Source organism: Pristis pectinata, chromosome 2 (genome assembly GCF_009764475.1).
Source record: "Pristis pectinata isolate sPriPec2 chromosome 2, sPriPec2.1.pri, whole genome shotgun sequence".
Taxonomy (NCBI): Eukaryota; Metazoa; Chordata; class Chondrichthyes; order Rhinopristiformes; family Pristidae; genus Pristis; species Pristis pectinata.
The window spans coordinates 144,543,130-144,569,884 of record NC_067406.1 but is presented as its reverse complement, the minus strand read 5'-3'; the positions used below and the strand labels follow the sequence as shown (position 1 = coordinate 144,569,884).

The window sequence follows — 26,755 nt, the reverse complement described above, 5'->3', positions numbered from 1 at the left end:
TTCTGCTTGTCACACTATAGCGAGGATGTGATTGCACAGGAGAGGGTGCAGAGGAGATTTACCAGGAATGTTGCCGGTTAGGAGGGGAGACTGGACAGGTTGGGTTCCGCTTTCCTTGGAGCAGAGGGGGAAACGGATAGAGATGTACAGAATTATGAGGAATAAGGCAGAGAGTGGGAAACTTTTCCCCACGGCGGAGCTGCCTCACCCCGGAGGGCATAGGTTTGGGGGAAGAGGTTGAGAGGGGATCTGAGGAAGAACCTTCTGCCTGAGGAGGTCGGGACGCACCGCCCGAGGGCTGGTGGAGGCAGAGGCTCACACAATGCTTCAGAAAGCTGCGGACCAAGCGCTGGTACAGATGGTCGGCATGGAGACGACGGGCCGAGGGGCCTGTTTCTGTGCTCTATGACTATAATACTAAAAGAATAATCATATCAAAGAGACTCTAAACGCCCACCTGAGCCTGGGCAGAGGGGCCCCACTCTCTCCTCGGAGCGGGAGGCCGCGGGAACCATGGCAACGCGCGGCCCGCTGACGTCACCATCGAGAGTCGGAACCATCGCGGGGCGGAGCTGGCGGCCGGGGGAAGACAGTTCTGGTCGGAGCGGCGAGGGTGATGGTCGTGGACGGTAGGGGCCACGGGTGAAGGGGTGGGTCCGGGCCGGCCCTTGAGGAGAAGGCGGGGCCGTGGGGCGGGGTGGCGGGTCGGGAGATTTGATGGGCCTTGGGGAGGGGCGGGGGGGACCGGACCGGACCGGACCTGCCGTGGGGAGGGGCGGGGGGCGGTCCGATGGGCCCGGGGGGGGTGGACGGTAGGGGTCGTGGGTGGGGGGATTTGATGGGCCGGGGATGGGGGTTATGATCGGACCCCGGGGTGTGTTGGTTGGATGGGATGGGGGTGCGGGTCGAGTCCCGGCAGCGGGTGACTCGCCGTTGCGGAGAGGCCAGGGGGGTGGGGGGAGTATTTTCGCGTTGGGTGACTGTCCCTGGATCCCGTGCAGGACACGGTCTCTACTGTAATTACGGCTCCTGTTGTGTTGACTCACCGTCATGATTTGGGGACGCGGTACATAATGTATATTTGAAGTGAAAATGCTGGAGAGATTCAGCAGGTCAAGCAACATCTTTGGAAAGAGAAACAGCTAATGTTTCAGGTGAAGACCCTCCATCAGAACGGGGAAAGAGGCGCCCTTCGCCTCCCGAGCTCCGACGTTTATGGTCTCAATCTATTCTCATAAAGCAACTCCATAAACCTCATAAACATTCCCTGAGCTATTCCCAATGCGAATCTAAACATTCATATCGATTGTATCTAGTTCCCGGCCCTGATCCCTGGGATCCCACTGGTCACGGACACAGCTTCCCAGCGTCAAAATGGTCCGTTTATCCTGGCCTGATCCGGTGCTAAAATATTGCCATCTACAGTAACATTTTACATGGCATTTTATTTGTATTTCCTTTATTATATCTTATTCCTCTTCATCCAGCTGCTCATTAAATCTTTAGCACCCTAATAAATTTCTTAAAACACAATTTCCCTTTCATAAAACAATGTTGACTGTACTTTTTTGTATAGTGTGTGTGTCTTGATAATATTTCCTTAATAAGTACTAGTATTTTACCAATGACAGATGGAAGGTGAACTGGTCTATCATTTCCTGTTTTCTGTCTTAAGGAAAAAAATCATGGGATGAAAAGAAAAAGAAGCAGGTGTAAGCCATTAAATAAGATTACGGCTAATCATTTACTTTGGTGTCACTTTCCAACAATAACCCTATCTTAATTCTCATAATATCTTAACATCTGTGGATTTGCTCAGCGACTGAACTTCCACAGCTTCCTTGAGTAAAGAATTCCAAAGGTTCATAACATCCTAGATAAAGAACTTTCTTCTTATCTTGGTCCCCAGCTTCCGGAAATATATTCCCTTTTACCTCTGTAAGAATTTTGTATGCTTATCTAAACTCCAGAGAGTAAAGGCCCAGTCTAATTGATCTCAGAAGTCAAACCTTCCCCACCCCCAATTTCAGGAATCAATCTGGTGAACCTTCACTGCACTCTATCCTTGGGTTGGGAGGTCAGACTTGTACACAATATTCCAGGTATCTTTTCACTGAGTGTTTACCCCTGTACTCAAATCCTCTTGCAATAAGGCCAGTATTGTTTGTTGTCCTTTCTGTGAACTTTCAGTGATTTGTGTACAAGGACACTCTGGTCCCTCTGAAAACCAGTAGCTTTCAGTCTCTTTTTTTCTTCCAAAATGACCTCCCATTTTTCTGCAATATATTTTTCTTTCCATATTCATTTCCTTAAGTCTGTCTATGTTTTCAAAAGCCTCTGCCACCCAGTTCTGTATTATTAGCAATCTTGGTTCTCTCATCCAAATCATTAGTATGGGTTGCAAACAGATGGCGCCCCAGCAAGATTCCTGCAGCACCCCAGTCTGAAGATGACCAGTATATTTTTTACTTTTCTTTTCTGACCATTGACTGATCATCAGTCCATGCCAGTATATTAACCCAATCTCCTGCTCTTATTTTAAGACTATAAGACAAAGGAGTGGAAGTCGGCCATTCGGACCATCGAGTCTGCTCCACCATTCTATCATGAGCTGATCCATTCTCCCGTTTAGCCCCACTCCCCCGCCTTCTCACCATAACCTTTGATGCCCTGGCTACTCAGATACCTATCAATCTCTGACTTAAATACACCCAATGACTTTGCCTCCACAGCCGCCCGTGGCAACAAATTCCACAGATTCACCACTCTCTGGCTAAAGAAATTTCTCCGCATCTCTGTCCTGAATGGTGCCCTTCAATCCTGAAATCGTGCCCTCTTGTACTAGACTCCCCTACCATGGGAAACAACTTTGCCACATCTACTCTGTCCAGGAGTTTTAACATTCAAAATGTTTCTATGAGGTCCCGCCTCATTCTTCTGAACTCCAAGGAGTACGGCCCAAGAGCCGTCAAACGTTCCTCATATGTTAACCCTCTCATTCCTGGAATCATTCTAGTGAATCTTCTCTGAACCCTCTCCAATGTCAGCACATCCTTTCTTAAATAAGGAGCCCAAAACTGCGCACAATACTCCAAGTGAGGTCCTACCAATGCCTTATAGAGCCTCAACATCACATCCCCGCTCATCTATTCTATTCCTCTAGAAATGAATGCCAACATTGCATTCGCCTTCTTCACCACTGGCTCAACCTGGAGGTTAACTTTTAGGGTATCCTGCACGAGGACTCCCAAGTCCCTTTGGATCTCTGAATTTTGAATTTTCTCCCCATTTAAATAATAGTCTGCCTGTTTATTTCTTCTACCAAGGTGCATGACCATACATTTTCCAACATCGTATTTCATTTGCCACTTCTTTGCCCATTCTCCTAGTCTATCCAAGTCTCTCTGCAGACTCTCCATTTCCTCAACATTACCCACCCCTCCACCTATCTTTGTATCATCGGCAAATTTAGCCACAAAGCCATTTATTCCATAATCCAAATCGTTGATATACAACGTAAAAAGAAGCGGCCCCAACACGGACCCCTGCGGAACACCACTGGTAACCGGCAGCCAACCAGAATGGGATCCCTTTATTCCCACTCTCTGTTTCCTGCCAATCAGTCAATGCTCTATCCATGCTCGTAACTTTCCTGTAATTCCATGGGCTTTTATCTTGTTTAGCAGCCTCATGTGCGGCACCTTGTCAAAGGCCTTCTGAACATCCAAATGCATAACATCCACTGCATCTCCTTTGTCTAGCCTGCTTGTAATTTCCTCAAAAAAATTGCAATAGGTTTGTCAGGCAGGATTTTCCTTCAAGGAAACCATGCTGAGTTTGGCCTATCTTGTCATGTGCCTCCAGGTACTCTGTAACCTCATCCTTGACAATTGACTCCAACAACTTCCCAACCACTGATGTCAGGCTAACCGGTCTATAATTTCCTTTTTGCTTCCTTGCACCCTTCTTAAATAGCGGAGTGACATTTGCAATTTTCCAGTCCTCCGGAACCATGCCAGAATCGATCAATTCTTGAAAGATCATTACTAAAGCCTCTTCAGTCTCTACAGCTACTTCCTTCAGAACACGAGGGTGCATTCCATCTGGTCCGGGAGATTTATCCACCCTTAGACCATTCAGCTTCCTGAGTACCTTCTCTGTTGTAATTGTGACTGCACAAACTTCTCTTCCCTGACATCCCTGAGTGTCTGGTATACTGCTGATGTCTTCCTCAGTAAAGACTGATGCAAAATACTCATTCAGTTCCTCTGCCATCTCCTTGTCTCCCATTACAATTTCTCCAGCGTCATTTTCGATCAGTCCTATATCTACTCTCGCCTGTCTTTTACTCTTTATATACTTGAAAAAGCTTTTAGTATCCTCTTTGATGTTATTTGCTCGCTTCCTTTCATAGTTCATCTTTTCCTTCCTAATGACCTTCTTAGTTGCCTTTTGTAAGCTTTTAAAAGCTTCCCAATCCTCTATCTTCCCACTAATTTTTGCTTCTTGTATGCTCTCTGCTTTTACTTTGGCTTTGACTTCTCTTGTCAGCCACTGTTGTGTCCTTTTTCCATTCGAAAATGTCTTCTTTTTTGGAATATATCTGTCTTGTACTTTACTCACTTCTCGCAGAAACTCCAGCCATTTCTGCTCTGCCTTTCTTCCCGCTAGTGTCCCTTTCCAGTCAACTTTGGCCAGTTCATCTCTCGTGCCACTGTAGTTTCCTTTACTCCACTGAAATACCGACACATCGGATTTCAACTTCTCCTTCTCAAATTTCAAAGTGAACTCAATCATGTTGTGATCACTGCCTAAGGGTTCCTTCACCTTAAGCTCTCTAATCACCTCTGGTTCATTACACAATACCCAATCCAGTACAGCTGATCCCCTAGTGGGCTCAACAACAAGCTGTTCTAAAAAGCCATCTCGTAGACATTCTACAAATTCTCTCTTGAGATCCAGTACCAACCTGATTTTCCCAATCCACTTGCATGTTAAAATCCCCCACGATTATCATAGCATTGCCCTTCTGACAAGCCTTTTCTATTGCCTGTTGTAATTTGTAGTCCACATCACGGCAGCTGTTTGGAGGCCTGTATATAACTGCCATCAGGGTCCTTTTACCCTTGCGATTTCTTAACTCAACCCATAAAGATTCTACACCTTCTGATCCTATGTCACCTCTTGCTAATGATTTAATATTACTTCTTACCAGCAAAGCCACGCCACCCCCTCTGCCCTACTGCCTATCCTTCCAATACACCGTGGCTCCTTAGACATTCAGCTCCCAAAGACATCCATCCTTTAGCCACGTCTCAGTGATGGCCACAACATCATACCTGCCAATCTGTAGCTGTATTTCTTATGCTGCGTGCATTTAAGTATAATACTTTAAGTCCAGTATTTGGTACTCTTTGCTTTGATCGCACTGCAACTCTATTGCGCTGCAACTCATCCCACTGGTTGCAAATTTGCCCCATCACCTTCCTGTCCTCTTCACTGCACACTATCTTTGACTTATTACTGTTTTCCTCTTCCTCAGCCCTATCACTCCAGTTCCCATCCCCTTGCAAAATTAGTTTAAACCCTTCCTAACAGCTCTATTAATTTTGTTTAATTATTTTGTTTAATTATTTCTTGTGTGACACCTTGTGAACGACCTTTAAAAATCCAAATATACTAAAGCCTCTAGTTTCTCCATCAGCTATTCTTCTAGTTACAAGCTCAAGAATATTCAATACTACAATTCCGAGCAAACTCGTCACCAAACTCTGAGACCTGGGACTCAACACCTCCCTCTGCAACTGGATCCTTGACTTCCTGACCAACAGACCGCAATTGGTAAGGATAGGCAGCAACACCTCCGGTACGATTATTCCTAACACTGGTGCCCCACAAGACTGCGTCCTCAGCCCTCTACTCTACTTCCTATACACTCATGACTGCGTGGCCAGATTCTGCTCTAACTCCATGTACAAGTTTGCAGATGATACCAATGTAGTGGGCAGTATCTCAAATAACAATGAGTCAGAGTACAGGAAGGAGAGAGAGAACTTAGTGACATGGTGTCATGACAACAACCTTTCCCTCAATGTCCGCAAAACAAAAGAGCTGGTTATTGACTTCAGGAAGGCGGGCAGTGCACATATACATGTCAACATTAATGGTGCTAAGTTCGAGAGGGTTGAGAGCTTCAGGTTCCTAGGAGAGAACATCACCAATAGCCTGTCCTGGTCCAACCACGTAGACGCCGTGGCCAAGAAAGGCAGTGATCAATACTCAACGCAATATTACAGTTCTGGATTTACTAGAGCTTCATCAAAATCTAGCACATCTCCCCTGCATTTGTACTCATTACCTCTATCTATGAAGTCCAAGCTGCCAATGCTTTTCTAACTACTCCCTCATTATGTCCTCTACCTTCAAAGATGAACTCCCAGCTCCTCTTGTTCCTGAACACATTTAAAACCATGCTATTAAGTATATATTTCTCACCAGGTTCTTCTGGCAAACTGAATTGGCTTGCACTTCCATGCATTAAATTGTATCTTGTCTGTCCATTCTGTAGGCCTAATCTGTGTTCTGTTGTAGTTGATTGGCATCATCGTTGTTGTTTGCCACATCCCTGAGTCTGATGCCATTAGTCCATTTTAAAATTTTACTCTGTTTTGAAATACCGAAGTCATTTATCAACTTCAAAAAATCCCACCTTCCTGGAATCCACAAGGAGATCATCCATTGCATTCCCTCAACCTTCTGTGTTACTTTAAAAATGGTAAAATAGGCTAGTCAAACACAGTCCACGCAACTATCCTTAATTAACATCAACTTCCTGTTAATCTTTTCTCTGATTAGTTCTTCCATTCAAGACAGATCGATAAATTTTCAGATTTAAAGAGAATCAGATCTCTCGGTGGGAGATCATTTTGGAGACAGTGAACATAACTCCTTGAGCTTTACCATAACCTTGGAGAGGGATAGGAGCAGACGATATGGGAAAGTATTTAATTGGGGGAGGGGGAATTATGATGCTATTAGGCAGGAACATGGGAGCATAAATTGGGAACAAATGTGGAGGTTGTTTAGGGAATACTTGCATGGGGTTCTGAATTGTGTTTGTCCCATCGAGGAAGGGTAAGGATTGCAGAGTGAAGGAACTATGGTTGACAAGAGACATAGACGATCTTGTCAAGAGGAAGAAAGATGCTTACCCAAGGTTTAGAAAGCAAAGATTAGACAGCGCTCTGGAGAGTTACAAGGTAGCCAGGACGGAGCTTAAGAATGGACTTAGCTAGAAGGGTGCATGAGAAGTCCTTGGTGAGTAGGATTACGGAAAACCCCAAGGTGTTCTACACGTTTGTGAAGAATAGGAGGATGACTCGAGTGAGGGTAGGACCGATCAAGGATAAAAGAGGAAACATGTGCCTGGAGTCGGAAGAGGTAGAGGAGGTCCTTAATGAATACTTGCTTCAATATTCACCAGAGAGAGAGACCTTGATGCTTGTGAGGATGGCGTATGACAGGCTGATACGCTAGGCCATGTCGACGTGAGGAAAGAGGATGAGCTGGAACTTTTGAAAAACATTAAGGACCGATAAGTCACCGGGGCCAGATGGGATATATCCGAGGTTATTTATGGGAAGCAAGGGAAGAGATTGCTGTGCCTTTGGTGATGATCTTTGCATCCTCACTGGCCACAGGAGTAGTGCCAGATGATTGGAGGGTGGCAAATGTTATTCCTTTGTTCAAGAAAGGAAGTAGGGATAACCCTAAGAATTACAGGCCAGTGAGTCTTACTTCAGTGGCAGGCAAATTACTGGAGAAGATTTTTAGAGACAGGATTTATGGGCATTTGGAAAAGCATAGGCTGATTTGGGACAGTCAGCATGGCTTTGTTGGGGGTAGGTCATGGCCTCATGAGCCTGATTGAATTGTTTGAGGATATGACAAAGCACAATGCTCTATGAAGATAGAGCAGTGGATGTGGTGTTCATCGATTTTAGTAAGGTGTTTGATAAGGTTCCTCATGGAAGACTCATTCAGAAAGTCAGGAGGCATGGGATCCAGGGAAACCTGGCTGTGTGGATTCAAAAGTGGCTCGCCCGTAGAAGATAGAGGGTGGTTATAGATGGAGTATATTCTGCCTGGAGGTTAGTGACCAGTGGTGTTCCACAGGGATCTGTTCTGGGACCCCTACTCATTGTGATTTATACAAATGACTTGGATGAGGATGTGGAAGGGTGGGTTAGTAAGTTTGCAGATGACATGAGGATTAGTGGTGTTGTGGATAGTGTAGAAGGTTGCTGTAGGTTATAACAGGACATTGATAGGATGCAGACCTGGGCTGAGAAGTGGCGGATGGAATTCAACCCGGAAAAGTGTGAAGTGATACTCTTTGGAAGATCGAATTTGAATGCAGAATACAAGGTTAATGGCAGGACTCTCAGCAGTAAGGAGGAATGGATGGATCTTGGGGTCCACGTCCATAGGTCCCTCAAGGTTGCTGAGCAGGTTGATAGGATTGTTAAGAAGGCATATGGTGTGTTGGCCTTCATTAGTCGGGGTGTTGAATTCAAGAGCGGCAAGGTAGTGTTGCAGCTCTATAAAACTCTGGTTAGACCACACTTGGAGTATTGTGTTCAGTTCTGGTCGCCTCATTAGAGGAAAGATATGGAAGCTTTAGAGAGGGTGCAGAGGAGATTTACCAGGATGCTGTCTGGATTGGAGAGCATGTCTTATGAGGATAGGTTGAGCAAACTAGGGCTTTTCTTTTTGGAGAGAAAAAGGATGAGAGGTGACTTGATAGAGGTGTATGAGATGATGAGGCATAGATCATGTGGACAGTCAGGTACTTTTTCCTTTGTTGAAAATGGCTAACACAAGGGGACATAATTTTAAGGTGATTGGAGGAAGATATAGGGGTGATGTCAGAGGTAAGTTTTTTTACACAGAGTGGTGGGTGAGCAGAATGCACTGGCTGCAGAGGTGGTGGGGTCAGATACGTTAGGGACATGTAAGAGACTCTTAGGCACATGAATAATAGAAAAATGTAGGGCTGTGTGGGAGGGAAGGGTTTGATAGATCTTAGAACAGGATAAAATGTTGGTACAACATTGTGGGCTGAAGGGTCTGTACTGTGCTGTAATGTTCTATGTTCTGTGTTTAAGAAATTAGTGCAGGATAATGGCATGGAAGTTAAAGATCAACCATGATCTCATGGAATGGCCGTGGAGACCAGATGCAAAAGAAACAACATTAGGCCATTCTGCCCTTCCAACCTTCTCTGCCATTCAGTGAGATTACAGCTGATCCAACTTTCCTTATAACCCCATAACTCTTGTTTGCTTAACTGATTAAAAATAAATCCATTTCAGATTTGAATACATTCAGGATTCAGCCTCATAGCATTCTGGGGGTTCTGGGGCAAGGAATTCCAAAGGCTCACAACCCTTTGAGAGAAGAAATCATTTCTTATCTCTCGGTTAAATGGGCACCACCTTATTCTGGAATCTTGCCCTCTGGTCCAGACTTAACTGAAAATCTGTGCCGACCAACTAGCTGGAGTGTTCAAGGACATCATCTTCACCTCTCAGTGCTGCAGTCTGAGTTTCCCACTTGCTTCAAGAGGGCAGCAATCACACCTGCAAGAAAAGCAGGGTGAGCTGCCTCAATGACTATTGCCTGGTAGCACTCATGTCTACTGTGATGAAGAGCTTTGAGAGGTTGGTTATGGCTAGAATTAACTCCTGCCTGAGCAAGGACCTGGACCCGCTGCAATTTGCCTACTGCCACAACAGCTCTACAGTGGACACAATCTCACTGGCTCTCCACTCAGCATCGGAGCACTTAGACAACAGCAAAACATACGTCAGGCTGCTGTTTATTGATTACAGCTCGGTGTTCAATACCATCACGCCCTCAGTACTAGTCACCAAGCTTCTGAACCTGGGCCTCTGAACCTCCCTCTGCAACTAGATCCTCAACTTCCTCATCAGGAGATGACAGTCAGTGCGGATCGGCAATAACATCTCTTTGCTGACAATCAACACAGGCGCACCTCAAGGATGTGTGCTTAGCCCACTGCTCTACTCTCTCTACACTAATGACTGTATGGCTAGGCACAGCTCAAACATCATCTATAAATTCGCCAATGACACCACTGTTGTTGGTAGAATCTCAGATGGCGATGAGGAAACTTACAGGAGTGAGATAGATCGGCTGGTTGAGTGGTGTCACAACAACAACCTCACACTCAACGTCAGCAAGACCAAGTAACTGATTGTGGACTTCAGGAGAACACACCAGTCCTCATTGAGGGGTGAGCAGCTTCAAGTTCCTGGGTGTCAACATCAGGATCTATCCTGGGCCCAACACATTAATGCAATCACAAAGAAGGCATGCCAGCAGCTCTACTTCATTAGTAGTTTGAGGAGATTTGATATGTCACGAAAGACTCTTGTAAACTTCTACAGATGTACGGTAGAGAGCATTCTGACTGGTTGCATCACAGCCTGGTATGAAGGCTCCACAGGATCGCAAGAGGCTGCAGAGGGTTGTAGACTCAGCCAGCTCCATTGTGGGCACAATCCTCCCCACCATCGGGGACATCTTCAAGAGGCGGTGTCTCAAGAAGGTGACATCCATCATTAAGAACCCTCAACATTCAGGACATGCCCTCTTCTCGTTACTACCATCAGGGAGGAGGTACAGGATCCTGAAGACCCACACTCAGTGATTCCAGAACAGCTTCTTCCCCTCCACCATCAGATTTCTGAACGGTCCATGAACACTGCCTCATTACTTTTTCTGCACTATTTATATTTTTTATAATTTATAGTAATTTTATGTCTTTGCACTGTACTGCTATCGCAAAACAACACATTTCACATCATAAAAGACAGTGATAATAAACCTGATTCTGAGTCACTAGCTGTTACCTCTCACCCTTTTTGGTTAATTGTAGATTAGCAGGGAAGACATGAGGGGCTGAATGGTCTGTTCCAATTTCTCATGTTTTTGAATCCTTATCTGCTACTAATGGTCTGTAATTACTAGGAATGTCCTTGCACCAGTTCTCGAACAAGTGTGTCATACTTGTTACTTTCCAATCCTCTGACACTTGCCCAACATCCAGGGAAGACTGGAAGTTTATGACATTTTCTGCCATCTCCACCCCAGCGTCCCTTGGCCTTCTCGACCTGGCAACTTTTCTCCTCCAGCGCCAGCCTTCCCTGCAGACCCAGACCATCAATCTTCATTCCGTCCATCACCTCTACCTTATTTGTCAGCATGATCTTCTTCAGTAAACAATGGCAAATACAATTTGTCATTTATGTTAATGACAAAATACTCGATCTAGGCATAGTAGACTAGCCACAGTAGACTACCCTAGCGTTATACTGAAGCATGTTTGGATTGCAAGTAGATATGTATCCCAGTCTGAAAATAGATTTGTGTCCATGCAGTTCCAGACAGGCACAGTCCGAATGCTAGTCCTCCAGAGTTCTAAGATATATTCTCAGTGAATGCAGTCAGGCCTTGGTCTGTTTTTCTGAACTGTAATAGCTAATGTAGCTAATGTAAGGAATTGTTTCAGATCCTAATCATAAGTCATCCATTCTATACTGGTGTTTGTGTATTTGCTTTATTCATGGGTTTTGAAAGTAGGTGTTAATCCCTTTAAACATGCCTTGCATATATACCATTAACTGTTTGTACTTTGGCCGGAAAATGATCAGATTCATATTCACTTTCAGGAATTCTTTCAAAATCATGGAGAAAAACAAAAACAAAAGGAAGCTGCGGATCTGTGTTGCTACGTGTAACCGGGCAGATTATTCCAAGCTGGCCCCAATCATGTTTGGTATCAAGGAACAATCCGATGGTTTTGACCTAAAAGTCGTTGTTTTAGGATCTCATTTAATTGATGACTACGGGTGAGTATAAACATACACATTTCGTGTCAAAATTTAGCCAATACATCTGATGAAAATGTAGGCATTCTGGCTTCAAAGGGTCCTCCCTGCAACGGCTGGCGTGGATGTTTGCTCTGAACACCTGACATATCTATAGCCCGTACATATGATCAAGCGTCTGGGAGAGCAGTGGTATATATATGCCAGATGCTACGGGGCTGCAGGTATCTTCTGCCGCCTGGGAACTCTGTTCATGGCCACATTTCCGACGTGAACTGTTTGGCTCATGAGTGCTTCACAGGAACGGAACACTGCCATACTTGGAAGCATCTTATTTTTTGACACAGGTACCATACATAAAGGGATGGGGTAAGCATGCAAAGTGACTATTTAAAAAATCACATTGTGAAATGGGCTTTAATATAGAAAGCACCATAACACATTGCTGTCATTTCTTTGGTTCCAAAGGAAGAGCTCATTCAGTTCACCTGTGAGATTCTGTATGGCTATGTTGGCTTCTTACTTATGTAATACACCAAACTGAAAGAGTGCACCCAACCTTAAGCAATGGAGTTTCTGTATTTTGCCATCTATAACTTTTGTGACATTTTGTAGGAATGTGGAGATCGCATTTGGCTTCAGTATAGTAGAACTCTGATAATCCGCTCTCTGACCATTTGGAAATCCCATTGGTTCGGTACCTGGCTCACCAGTTAATATTTCCTATGCTCCACGGGACCCTCTGATCCACACGCTCTCTAAGGCTCGCTGAGTTCAGCGGAAAATTTATTATAGTACTGTATGACAGCATAAAAAACTAATTAAAAGTGTGTTGAGGCAATACAAATAACATCCAGTAGTTCAGAAAATGCCCAGTCCAGCACCACCAAGGTCCAGAGGGTGCTGGATTATTGGAGTTTTATATTTAATGTTGGATTATTGGTGATTTAAATCATAGGCAGTGCTTCAATACATTGTCTGTACTTACACTTAAGCATAACCATTAGAGATTTTTAAAAATGGCATCACCTTCTGTTCCTTTTTCCCTTGTGTTTATCTAGCGACCACCACCCCCCCCCCCCCCCCCCCACTACCACAACGGCATCATTGCCTCAGCCACAGCTTTGTAGTGAATTCCATATTCTCATCATTCTCTGGATAAAGACATTTCTTTAGAATTCCCTATGGAGTTATTAGTGACTTCGTTTGCAGCCCTGAAGGTGAACTGCAGCAAGCTGGAGTTTATATAATATTTGGTGCTTTTATTCTTAAAGAGCAAGTTGAATGGTATCAAGTCAGTCACAAAACCCAGAGTGAACACAGCATTTGGGGAATCCACAGCATTGGGCTGGAATAGAGCCTGGGGAATTGGAGGGGGATTGTACTGGGGCTGTGTGTGAAGGCTAGAGCTGGAGCTGCAATTAAGCCCCTCAAATACTAAACCGCTTTGCAGTGTTAATTTGAAATGAATGTAATGTGAGTTCCTAGAGTGGGCTTTGAACTTGCAGCTGAGCCAAGCTGACACCTCAGTCCTTGCACCAGAAGTCAATACAGCATTAGAAGGGACAAAACTTTGCCTACCATTGAATTATTTTTTTCTGTCAGGAATACATACCGAATGATTGAACAAGATGATTTTGATATTAACACGAGGCTGCATACAATCGTCCGAGGTGAAGATGAGGCGGCCATGGTGGAGTCGGTGGGCCTTGCTTTGGTGAAATTGCCAGATGTGTTAAACCGTTTGAAGCCAGATGTGATGATTGTTCATGGAGATAGGTTTGATGCTTTGGCAGTTGCGACCTCGGCTGCATTGATGAATATTCGGATTCTGCATATTGAAGGAGGTGAGGTTAGTGGTACAATTGATGATTCAATCCGACATGCCATCACCAAGCTGGCCCATTACCATGTGTGCTGCACTCGCAGTGCTGAACAGCATCTGATTGCCATGTGTGAGGAGCACGATCGAATCCTGTTGTCTGGCTGTCCATCTTATGACAAATTGCTCACAGCAAGATCCAAGGATTACATGAGCATCCTGCAGACTTGGCTGAGTGAGTACTGATATCTGATGATTGCAAATGAAGTCATCTTCCACTTCTGTTTGTTGTCTATTCAAATTAATTGATGGAGGTTGTGGTCTAATCTAGGGAGAACAGGTGGGCAGCCTCTCCCATGTGCATTTATTAATTTTCTAACAAATGGTAATGACTGTTGCCCTTCCAATAGATACAAATATTCATTTGTGTCTTGTAATTTATTTTTCTCAATATAAGAAAGTAGTTGCATTTTTATACTGCCTTTCATATCCTTCTGACTCTTTCTTTTAAAATGTGAAATGGTTTGTGCATTTTTCATAACACAATTTCTCCTAATGTGCTGCTTTACGTTCTGCAATTTTTTTTGTAATTCATAAATAATCACTGATTCTCTGTTCTGTATCAAAACACTTCATAATTTTAAAATCTTCATCAAAGTTCCAGTAATGATCATTTCAGTATCTCACCTCTCCTCATCTACCACATCATACTGCTGAATCTTCACTCTAGTAAAAGCAGATGATGCTGGAAACTGAGCAGATCAGGCACCATCTGTGGAAAGAGAAACAACATTTCAGGTCTGGGACTTTTTGTCAGAACTGGGAAAGTCAGAAAACAATTTGTTGTTAAGTTGCGGAGAGGGTGAGGGAGGGATGGATAGGACAAAGGGAATATCTGTGATCAGGGTGGGGCAGGATTTTCCAGGTGATTCCATGTTTACAGAGTTGTCCAGTTTGTTAGAAGGAAAGAGAAGACAAAGGGACACATGAAAGCTGTTGCTGACCCTGAAACCAAAAGGACGATGCTGGAATCACCACGCAAGTGAGGCAGTGTCTGTCTGATGGGCTTGGCATGTCCAGCATTCTCCTCGTTAATCTATTCCACAGAACGGCTCTGTAAACATTGGAACCACCTGGGAAACCTTGGCTTCAGCCTGTCCCTACCCTCTGTGCAGTTTAAATCTGATGTAGGGTCTTTGAAATGTTAACTTCGATTCTCTTTCCACAGACGTTGCCCAACCTGCTGATCATTTCCAGCATTTTATTTCACATTTCCAGCATCCTGCAGTTCTTTTGATTTTTGCATCTACTCTAGGCTTGTACATATTTTATTATCTGTTGTCACAGAAAGCCCAAAACTACACGCAGTAACCAGTTCCCGATTATTGCCTCGCCTGAATTCAGAATAGAACAATTTCTATTGAATCTTGTATTCTACACAGCTCTTTATAGAGTCTGAAGTGTCAATGGCTTTCTTCGTAGGAATACTTAACCATTCAGTTATCTGGCAGCAACTGTACAGATATGTACACTTTAATGTGTGGTTAGGGTTAGTGTTGTGTAATCTTGTGTTGAAATGACATTGTTTCCACAGATAACTTTCCAACAAGCAAAAGCATCAAGGATATTAAATAAACTTTTTACAATAATAGGTGGAGCAGCCTTCACTGTTACATTTGTCCTGAGAGTCGAGATGATATGGGATTATCGAGTAAATTTTACAGCCATGTGCATGTTTAATTCAACAATAGTTTTTGGACACAATTAGAAGAGGTACCATAGCTGCTGTATTAAATGAGGTCATATCTCAGTCAAGTGGGTGCGTTTGGGGAGTTAATCAACAAATCTTTAACGTAGTGACCTGAGAGAACCACCTACACTCTTTACCTTTCCCTAAGGGTTAGGCTCGATCTGTACCTATATCAGAGAGGGCTCGGGTATGAGTCTCTGTCCCCAGTGCAACATCAGACTATCCTGCAGGTTATAGGGTTTTGCAGAGTGGGACACCTCAAGCACATGGGAGAAAAAAACTAATACAGATCTATGAAATTTGAGACGCTTGAGTGAGTTTCACTCCAGGATATCTGAAAAGCAGTTAAATGTGATGATATACGTGGGTTCACAGAGAACGATCATTTGAACTGGCCTGTTACTGGTTTTGCCTCATCTGTGCCTGGATTTTTTTTTCCATTTGTGAAAACATTGGGGTTGATTGAGATTTAAACAGGATCTGCCAGTTTATTTTTGATGGTTTTCAGTTTCCCTCTGTGGCTCAAAGTGAGCTTGTAGAATTCAGTAAATCCCTTTTTGTAGAGAAAGAGAACATGTAGATCAAATTGGTGGTTGCATATGAAACCCGGGTATTGCTAATATGTGCAGAGAGATGGGAAGAATGCACAAGTGACAATGACAGCATTAATTCAAGGTGGATCTTTTGGATCAAGAAGGTCACCAGTATGTTGATTGAGCTCATGTACCAGCTGCCTCCCTGTTCCAGGGCTGTGGTGATCATCAGCAGTATCCACTGCTGAGAGAAATTGATACTTAACTAGAAAGAAGGCTATCATAAATCACATGGTGATGGTCTTTTCGTTAGTTTTATCCGTTTTTGTAGATTTAAACTCTGTAACAATGTTTTCAGTATTTTTATAAATTTAATGGTTTAAAGAAATACTTCAGACTGACACTATGCCATAGGAGGTGTATGTTGCAATATCCCATAAGAGATGTATAAGCAATCAGTGTTTTCTCTCCTTATGTGGAAAATGTTCAAACATAATTACAAGAACTGTATCTGTAATGCACTTGCTGTGAATTTTATAATTGTTCAAGATGAACTTGCTCTACTTCTGTAGGTGAAGATGTGAAGCCTCGAGACTACATTGTGGCTCTACAGCATCCAGTTACCACTAACATAAAGCATTCAGTTAAGATGTTCGAGCTTATGCTTGATGCTCTAATAACATTTGGCAAATGCACCTTGATCCTGTTTCCCAACATTGATGCAGGTGAGCTGAAAATTCCAGAACATGTAGGTGATTTAAAACTTGGCAGCTGTTATGACTGGAATTATTGACAAGAATCCTTAGAATGACATTTCCGAAATAATGAGAAATACCAAGTAGTTTTATTAATTTCAATCCCAAGTTGTAAACCTGCCAACGTCAGAAAGTTTGGCTGCATCTGGGCAATGCAGTGGCAAATAAAGTTTAATGAAAACCCTCAAGATCTGCAAATTGGACTGTGGAGGGGAAAGCTGAAAAGACTGCAGGAGAAAGTTGAAGAGGGAACAGTTTATCAGTCTAGGTTTACGTGTTTTACATGAGCTGAGACCATCCAGGAGCAGAATTGTCTATCCCAATGAATCAGGCCAGTTCAGGAGACTGTAGCTGCCTCACCCACTTTTACCCATTTTACAGGTGAAATTCCTGTTTAAATTTTTGAACAAAATCAGCTTCTATTGTACCCCTGTAGTCAGCACTCAACTGAAGAATGGGTTCTAATTGTAAAGGTAAAATTGAGTCCCGTTTCTGAAAGGTGCTTTTAAAATCAAATCAGTTCAGCCTCCAATATCATGAACTGTATTCGACAGCAGCAGCTTGGCTTCCTGTACTGTCCATGCTGTGCTGCCTCTGAGCACTTTACAGCATCCTGAACATGGACGTAGTTTGTAGGACCTCGACCAGATGTCAGAAACAAGAAGGAGCTCACAAAGGATGTTATTCAAGGAAGAGAGGGATATGATGCTGCTTAAGTCCCACCAATATCCTGGTGGGGAGGTTTGCTAAGGCTACTGGGGGGAGTTTAAACTAGAATTGTTGGGGGGTGGGATCCGAACTGGAGAGACTGGGGAAGAGGTGTTTGGCTCTCAAATAGAGAAAGCTTGTAGTCGGCACGAGAGGGAGGATAGGCAGGTGATAGAGAAGGGACGTGCTCAGACTGATGGTTTCAGATGAGTCTATTTTAACGCAAGGAGTATTGTGAACAAGGCGGATGAGCTTAGAGCTTGGATAAGTACTTGGAGCTACAATGTGGTGGCCATTACAGAGACTTGGATGGCTCAGGGACTGGAATGGTTACTTCAAGTGCCGGGTTTTAGATGTTTTAGAAAGGACAGGGAGGGAGGCAAAAGAGGTGGGGGAGTGGCACTGTTGATCAGAGATAGTGTCACGGCTGCAGAAAAGGTGGACATCATGGAGGGATTGTCTACGGAGTCTCTGTGGGTGGAGGTAATGAACAGGAAGGGGTCAATAACTTTACTGAGTGTTTTTTATAGGCCGCCCAACAGTAACAGGGATATCGAGGAGCAGATAGGGAAGCAGATCCTAGAAAGGTGTGATAATAACAGAGTTGTTGTGATGGGAGATTTTAATTTCCCAAATATCGATTGGCATCTCCATACAGCAAGGGGTTTAGATGGGGTGGAGTTTGTTAAGTGTGTTCGGGAAGGATTCTTGACACAATATGTAGATAAGCCTACAAGAGGAGAGGCTGTGCTTGATTTGGTATTGGGAAATGAACCTGGTCAGGTGTCGGATCTCTCAGTGGGAGAGCATTTTGGAGATAGTGATCATAATTCTATCTCCTTTACGATAGCATTGGAGAGAGATAGGAACAGACAGACTAGAAAGGCGTTTAGCTGGAGTAAAGGGAATTATGAGGCTCTCGGAGGAAATTGGAAGCTTAAATTGGGAACAAATGTTCTCAGGGAAAAGTACAGAAGAAATGTGGCAAATATTCAGGGGATATTTGTGTGGAGTTCTGCATAGGCCTGTTCCAATGAGACAGGGAAGTTACGATAGGATACAGGAACCATGGTGTACAAAGGCTATAATAAATCTAGTCAAGAGGAAAAGAAAAGCTTACAAAAGGCACAGAGAGAGCTAGGTAATGTTAGAGATCTGGAAGAGTATAAGGCTAACAGGAAGGAGCTTAAGAAGGAAATTAGGAGAGCCAGAAGGGGACATGAGAAGACCTTGGCAGGTAGGATTAAGGAAAACCTCAAGGCAATCTACAAGTATGTGAAAAGCAAGAGGATAAGATGCGAAAGAATAGGACCTATCAAGTGCAACAGTGGGAAAGTGTGTATGGATCCGGAAGAAATAGCAGAGGTACTTAATGAATACTTTACATCAGTATTCACTACGGATAAAGATCTGGGTGATTGTACTGAGGACTTGCAGCAGCCTGAAAAGCTTGAGCATGTAGATATTAAGAAAGAGGAGGTGCTGGAACTTTTGGAAAGCATCAAGTTGGATAAGTCGCTGGGACCGGATGAGGTGTACCTCAGGCTCCTGTGGGAGGCGAGGGAGGAGATTGCGGAGCCTCTGACGATGATCTTTGCATCATCAGTGGAGATGGGAGAGGTTCCAGAGGATTGAAGGGTTGCGGATGTTGTTCCCTTATTCAAGAAAGGGAGTAGAGATAGCCCAGGTAATTATAGACCAGTGAGTCTTACTTCAGTGGTTGGTAAGCTGATGGAGAAGATCCTGAAAGGCAGGATTTATGAACACTTGAAGAGGTATAATTTGATTAGAAGTAGTCAGTATGGCTTTGTCAAAGGCAGGTCCTGCCTTACGAGCCTGATTGAATTTTTTGAGGATGTGACTAAACACATCGATGAAGGGAGAGCAGTAGATGTAGTGTATATGGATTTCAGCAAGGCATTTGATAAGGTACCCCGTGCAAGGCTTATTGAGAAAGTTAGGAGGCATGGGATCCAAGGGGACATTGCATTATGGATCCAGAACTGGCTGGCCCACAGAAGGCAAAGAGTGGTTGTTGACGGGTCATATTCTGCATGGAGGTCAGGGACCAGTGGTGTACCTCAGGGATCTGTTCTGGGACCCTTTTCTGTGATTTTTATAAATGACCTGGATGAGGAAGTGGAGGGATGGGTTAGTAAAGTTTGCTGATGACACAAAGGTTGGAGGTGTTGTGGATAGTGTAGAGGGCTGTCAGAGGTTACAGCGGGACACAGATAGGATGCAAAGTTGGGCTGAGAAGTGGCAGATGGAATTCAACCCAGATAAGTGTGAAGTGGTTCATTTTGGTAGGTCAAATATGATGGCAGAGTATAGTATTAATGGTAGGACTCTTGGCAGTGTGGAGGATCAGAGAGATCTTGGGGTCCGAGTCCATAGGATGCTCAAAGTAGTTGCACAGGTTGACTCTGTGGTTAAGAAGGCATATGGTGTATTGTCCTTCATCAATCGTGGAATAAAATTTAGGAGCCGGGTGGTATTGTTGCAGCTATATAGGACCCTGGTCAGACCCCAGTTGGAGTACTGTGCTCATTTCTGGTCACCTCACTACAGGAAGGATGTGGAAGCCATAGAAAGGGTGCAGAGGAGATTTACAAGGATGCCTTTTCTCCTTGGAGCGACAGAGGAGGAGGGGGGGACCTGATAGAGGTGAATAAGATGATAAGAGGCATTGATCAGGTAGATAGTCAGAGGCTTTTTCCCAGGGCTGAAATGGTGGCCACAAGAGGAAATAGCTTTAAGGTGCTGGGGAGTAGATACAGAGGAGATGTTAGGGGTAAGTTTTTTACTCAGAGAGTGGTGAGTGCGTGGAATGGGCTGCCAGTGATGGTGGTGGAGGCGGATACGACAGTATCTTTTAAGAGACTTTTGGATAGGTACATGGAGCCAAGAAAGATAGAGGGCTATGGGTAAGCCTAGTAATTTCTAAGGTAGGGACATTTTCGACACAGCTTTGAGGGCCGAAGGGCCTGAATTGTGCTGTAGTTTTTCTATGTTCTATGTTCTAAGTGCAGGGCGAAGGGGAAAAAATGACTGAAGGAATGGCCTGTAAGTGAAGTTGCAGGGATTTGGGGAACATGGAATTGTCCGAATTATTCTCCCAACTCTTCTCTATCCTCCCCCACCCAACGAAGTAATTGAGCATTAGAATATCAAAGCAGTGCAGTTGGCAAACAGTTGTTTTTGGAGTTGGAAGAGGGTAAGAGGAATGTAATGTTTTTTTTAGTGATCGGAATTTGGCTGTGAAAGGCAACATATGAAAATCTGCAGATGACCAAAAACTTGGAAGCATGGTAAATGGTATATTACATTGCATCCTTTATGTTACATTGCATGTTAGTTCTTTGTATCATAGTACTCTGGTACAAAGAACTAACATGCAATGTAATATAAAGGATGCAATCCAAGAGGAATACAACAATAATAATCTGGTTGTATTGTATGTGTACAGTCTTGATGCTGCTTGTGTGGAGTTTGCATGTTCTCCCTGTGACCACACAGTTTCCTCCAGGTGCTCCAGTTACTTCCCACATGCCAAAGTCATCCAGGTTGGGAGGTTAATTGGTCACTGTAAATTGTCCTTAGTGTGTAGGTGGGTCATAGAATCTGGGGGGAGTTGGAGGGAATGCGGGGCGAACAGTTATCAGGAAAATTAGTGGGAGAATGGGATTGCTCCATAAGCCTGCAGAGACTTGATGGTCTGAATAACTTCCTTCTATGTTGTCAGGGAATATGGAAATTGATAACAGTGGCAGGACAGGCAGAGAAATGTATTTAAAAGCTTAGGCATTAATAAAACAAAGCAGTGGAATAGTGCCATCAGGCAGCATCTGTTCAACAATAGTTCTAGTTTAGCAGCAGCTCTGACCTGCATTTCAAACCTATAAGATCTCACTATAAATGCTCCCCCTTCTCCCCCTTCTCCCCCTGCTAGCATTGCACTTCTGATGGTCTTTGACCTCAAACATTAACTCTGTGTCTCTTTCCACAGATACTGTTTGACCTGCTGAGCGTTTCTATCATTTGATGATTTCATTATTTTCTAGATGCCTTATTAATACATTCCATTATTTTCCCTACCACAAATGTTGAGCTAATTGTCCATAGTTACCTCTTTTTTTTCTCTCCCTCTCTTTGATAGTAGGCTACATTTGCTATTTTCCAATCTGAGGAAGGGGTTCTACAATCTGTGGAACTTTGAAAGAAGACTTTCTTGGTGGCCACTTTGACGAAAACCCTAGAGGACTTTTCACCCTTCAAACCCATTGATTTCTCAATACTCCTTTACTCACATTAATCTCTTTGTCCTTCTCATTCCTGCTCGATCTGTAGCTCTCCACTGCATCTGGGGAAGGCTGTTTGTGTTTACTTCTTGAAGACGGGCAGAAAATGTGTTTAATTTCTCTGCTATTTCTTTATTCAAATACAAATTATCCTGTCTCAATGTGTAAGGAACCCATGGTAATTTAAGTTAATCTTTTGCTTATTACTTATTCACAGAAGATTTTACAGTCCGTTTATGTTGCTAGCTTCCTCTCGTGTTCTAATTTCTTTCTCCAGATTAAACCTTAGACTGCCTTTACTGAAGTCTGGAATTCTTCACGTCCTTGGGCTTACTGTTTAGTTTTTGGTGACCTAAGCCATTTTATGTTCTAATGTTAACTGCTCTTGATGGCTAGCATCCTTCAGAAAAGAAAATCTCCCACCTTTGCCCAGCCTGGTCTGTGTTAGAATCCAGACCCACTTGCCACCCTCTTGTCTTGGTCTACCAAGCCAATCAAATCAGCAGACATTTAAACATGGGCAAGAAATACCAGTCTTACCAGGACTTACCATGTTTTGTAAGTGCATAAAATTAAACAAAAATAGAGTGGATCCCCCTAGAAGGTTGATGGATATTAATAGAAATGATCATAATCATGTAGCATGTGGACAAAATGAATAAAGACAAACTGTTTTCATTTGTGGAGGGGTTGAGAACCAGAGGGCACAAATTTTGGACAACTGGCAACTGTAACCTGATGGAAAATAATGCAGTGCCTTTCATAAGGGAATTGGATGGAAATTTAATGGAAAAATTGCAGAACCACCAAGATGGGAGTAGAGAAAGGGCAGTATTGTGTCAGTGGGTTGAATGACCTTGTAGCAATTCTGTGATTCTAGAACTATGAATATATAACTCTGCAGTTGCTTTAAGTTCCTTTTTTTTAAAAAAATCTACCTGCATAATGTCTAGTTCATTGGAAGGTGAGGTTTGTATTTGTGATAGTTGGGGAAATCCTGGATCCATGTTTTATAGCAACAGTCTCTGGATAAGGTAAGAATCCCCAGGCAAACTGCCCTGATGGTTGAGCATATTGATAGGTGCACTCTGTGTCTGCGAGTTGGTGGGGTGAACAGAGGACAGGTACTGGTGGGTGATGGCAGAGGGCTGGAGGACACTCAACCAGGCAATCTGGCTGGACTCCTATATTCCCTGTGCACTTGCTCACTTGTGAATGTGCACTGACCTATTACAGTGGTTGTAGCTTGTCTGAACACTTGTTGGTACTGGTGTTGGTTTATTATTGTCACTCGTACCGAGGTACAGTGAAAAACTTGTCTTGCATACCGATCGTACACGTCAATTCATTACACAGTGCAGTTACATTGAGTTATTTATAGATGGTGTCTGAATAGTGGCGTCCCATTTGTGATAACTTTGTTCAGTCGTAATGGTAGTTGTAGTTACAACGACTAAATATAAGATGTTGAAAAATTACGTTTTTTAAAAACATTGCCTTGTTGCAATCCCTCATTTTCTGTCCTGGCTACATTGCTGTGGGGCCTCCAGGAAAAACAGTTTAGAAAATGCAGTCACCTTGATTTAATTGCTTGCTAATCCATCTGTCTAGAACACCGACTGAGATGCTTGCAGCTATTTTTGAATACCAATTATATTTATTGCCCTTATTTATACTTTAATTGGCTGTCTTTAGAATGTTAACTACTTTTGGAAGATGTGTTCATTTTTGAAACTTTACATGTACTTGTGCATAGTTTTCATTGCAGCTTATAAGTGTTAACCTTGCTTTCAGTGAACCTGTCACAAGATGGCAATCTGACTTGTGCATTTGTAAATATCTTTTATATACTTTGCTGACTATTAGTTGATTCTATCAATTTTGACTTATGCTTGTAGGAAGCAAAGAAATGGTGCGAGTGATGAGGAAGAAAGGGATTGAAAAGAATCCAAACTTTCGGGCGGTGAAGCATATTCCCTTTGAACAGTTTATCCAGTTAGTTGCACACGCTGGCTTAATGATTGGTAACAGTAGTTGTGGGGTGCGTGAAGCAGGTGCGTTTGGCACACCTGTCATCAACCTAGGAACACGCCAGACTGGACGAGAAACAGGTAAACTCTGGCACAGAACCAATTGCACATCAAAAGTATCTCATTCCACAGGACAGATTACTGGGCCTTGGGTTAAGTCCAAATTCAGCCTGGGATGGGCTTAAAACCACAAACCTTCAGGTCAAACCAGTTGTTAGCAACAGAGCTAATTTAAATAGCCAGGTTGGTTTCATGCACTGCTGGATTAGATTTAATACAGACAAAGGCGCAGTGAAGCATTATCTGGTCAGGCCTGTGCTACGTTCCTGTGACTTCCCTACTTCTATATCCTATCCAATGGCACAGAGTCAGGGAGAACTCCCAGTGGGTGATAAACACAGAGCAGAGGCCAGTCCACTCCCCCACTACTGATGGTAAGAGCTGTATCTGGGGGAGGTTTTCTCAGGTTTGTAAACAGATGTGCAATGAGTAGATTTCAATGTGATGGGCTGAAATGTGTTTATTTCAAGTTTAAGTTATTGTCATGAGCATACATGCCATGAAGAGTAGCTTTTTGCAGCAGCAGCACAGTACAACGTGACAAACATAAATGAACATAAACTTAAATTAACATAAACTATACATAACTTACATGACAAATAAAAATAACAATATTAGTGCAAGTTGAGGGAAATATATTCTGAGATAGTATCAGGGTTTTTCAGGTTGGTTCAAGAACCTGATGGCAGTGGGGAAGAGCTGTTGTAACTTGCAAATGGAAGTCTGAACTAATCTCTGGGAATTTCCTACATGCTGTTTAGTAAGAGGAAGACAGGAGAGAACAAAGTGAATGGTGGTGATAGTGTGGGTGCCAAGAAAGTCCAGGTGATGATATACGTGCTGTAGCTGTTGTCTAAGCAAGTTGTGGTGAATCACAGCTGATCTCTCTGGAGGAGGTAGAAGTGGAGGGACATGAATGAGGATAGAAGACAAAATAACAACTCTGGCATAGAGATACAGGACACACAAGCCACAAGAAATGCTGAACAGGTCAAGTAGAATTTCCACCACGTCTGTTTCCCACCTTCCCCTCTCCGCTTTAAACGTGAAAGGACAGTTCACTCCATGACTCCCTGGTTTACCCTTCCTTCCCCACCAAACACTTCCCTTCACACAGCACAGGGAAAGGTGAAGAAAACTGCAGAGATTCAGTTCAGAGGGACCTGGGTAATTGGAGGACCTTCTGACAAGCTGTAGGAGTGAGAGGGGGTTTGAGGAGCATTCGGTATTGTCCACGGCTGAATCCCTGTTCCTGTGCCACAGACTTGTACAAAAACAAGTTTTCTTTTACTTTGAATACAAATGCTGATTTTTTTTTTCCCCCTGTTCTTTTACTGCCTCAGGTGAAAATGTTCTTCACGTGCGGAGTGCTGATAGTCAGAACAAAATACTACATGCTCTGCAGCTCCAGTTTGGGAAGTTATACCCTTGGTATGCTCATAGTTTTACTTTTCAACATGACAGTGCACCTCTGAACACAACACAATGTTGGGCAACTGCAGCTCAGCTGCTTAAGGGGAGTGGGACTAAACCACTGGGCATGTCTGCTTTACGCTGCTTTCAACCAATATCCTCAACTCCTGCACTAGAGGTCATGAAATGGAATGTTGATAATTGTTGTTAAACTATTTCCAAGTTTCATTTAGTAACACTCCAGGCCTTGAAATGCCATGGATTTACCAAAGTTTGGGCAGGCAGAAGTGGGAACAGTTCTATCCATATTCCTGCATGTTGTACAGAAAGTGAACGCAGTAGCTGAAGGTGAAACATCTTCCAATGTATTTCCTGTCAATATTGCCTTGGAAGCACTGGGGATTGTGAGTGCTGTTGCATTACTGGCACCCAGGATCGCAAAGGTGGTGAATTAGGATGTAAAAAATATGGGCTGCCTTGTTTAATGTGCATCAAGGAGTTTTAATAATATGTGTAAATCAAACAGAAGGTCAACAGGTAGTGCCCCTGTCAGGTAACTGACCCAGGAAACCACATGCTCCCCACAGAAATTACAGAGGGCTTGATGACCTAAAGGTTGGGAAAGTGTCTCCCATGGGAAGTTCAGAACAAGGGACTATCATTAACATCAGCCTCAATACTTAGGGGTGATGTCAAGAACCAGCCCTTCACACAGCGGGCAGTGGAAGTTTGAAACACTCCCCAAACACTAGTGAAGCTGATGGTTGGTTGAAAATTTCAAAACATGATTTTTTTTCTAAAGAAGGCAACCACAGTAGATAAATGTTCTGTATCGTCACTGATCTGGCTGAACACCTTGACTTCTTGTGAATGTTCACTTAGAAATCTTTTGCACATAACGATGATGGGGTAATTCTAACACCCAAACGCCAGAACATGTGACTTAGGAACAGGAGTAGACCACTTGTCCTCTTGAACCTGTCCCACCACTCACTAAAGATCATGGCTGATCCGATTGTAACCTCAATGCATTCCTGTCTGCCCAACGTAACCTTCCACCGCCTCACTTATTAAGAATCTAGTTACATCTGCCTTAAAAATATTCTGCTTCTACTGCCCTTTGAGCAAAAGAGTTCCAAGATTCATGACTCTCTCAAAGCAAATATTTTGTCTCGTTACTGAATTAAATGGCCAAACTCTTATTTTTAAGCAGTGACCCCAAATTCTTGATTCTCCCATTAGAGGGCATATTGACGCTCATCCTTTCAAGGCACCACAAGATCTTGTGTCTTAATCAAGTCCCCTGTTACTCTTCTAAAAGCCAGCAGATATATGCCTAGCCTATCCAACCTTTCCATAGAAAGCAATCCGCCCTAGTAGTAAGAGAGAGAATTCTGTTAGCCATCTTGCTGAACCTGTGTATTAGCCTTTAGCAAACAATGCACGAAGAAACCCAGATCCTCTGTAT

The 26,755-nt window shown here is 43.4% G+C and overlaps 1 protein-coding gene across 4 annotated transcripts in view; it reads left to right on the top strand.

Moving 5' to 3' along the window:
• The first annotated feature begins 219 nt into the window (after positions 1-219).
• gne (glucosamine (UDP-N-acetyl)-2-epimerase/N-acetylmannosamine kinase) overlaps positions 220-26,755 on the top strand; it is a 52,010-nt gene continuing 25,474 nt past the window's right edge. For 2 of the 4 annotated variants that reach the window (XR_007957882.1, XM_052034747.1), the window contains exons 1-6: positions 220-629; positions 11,757-11,936; positions 13,521-13,972; positions 16,593-16,745; positions 23,683-23,895; positions 25,218-25,305. Coding sequence is in view for 3 of the 4 variants with exons in the window: in XM_052034747.1 (XP_051890707.1) it covers positions 514-629; positions 11,757-11,936; positions 13,521-13,972; positions 16,593-16,745; positions 23,683-23,895; positions 25,218-25,305 (1,202 nt within the window). In the remaining variant the exon portion in view is untranslated. Of the gene's footprint in view, positions 630-1,017; positions 1,155-5,704; positions 5,842-11,756; positions 11,937-13,520; positions 13,973-16,592; positions 16,746-23,682; positions 23,896-25,217; positions 25,306-26,755 lie in introns of those variants that run through there. The other 2 variants (XM_052034759.1, XM_052034768.1) reach the window with 2 other exon arrangements.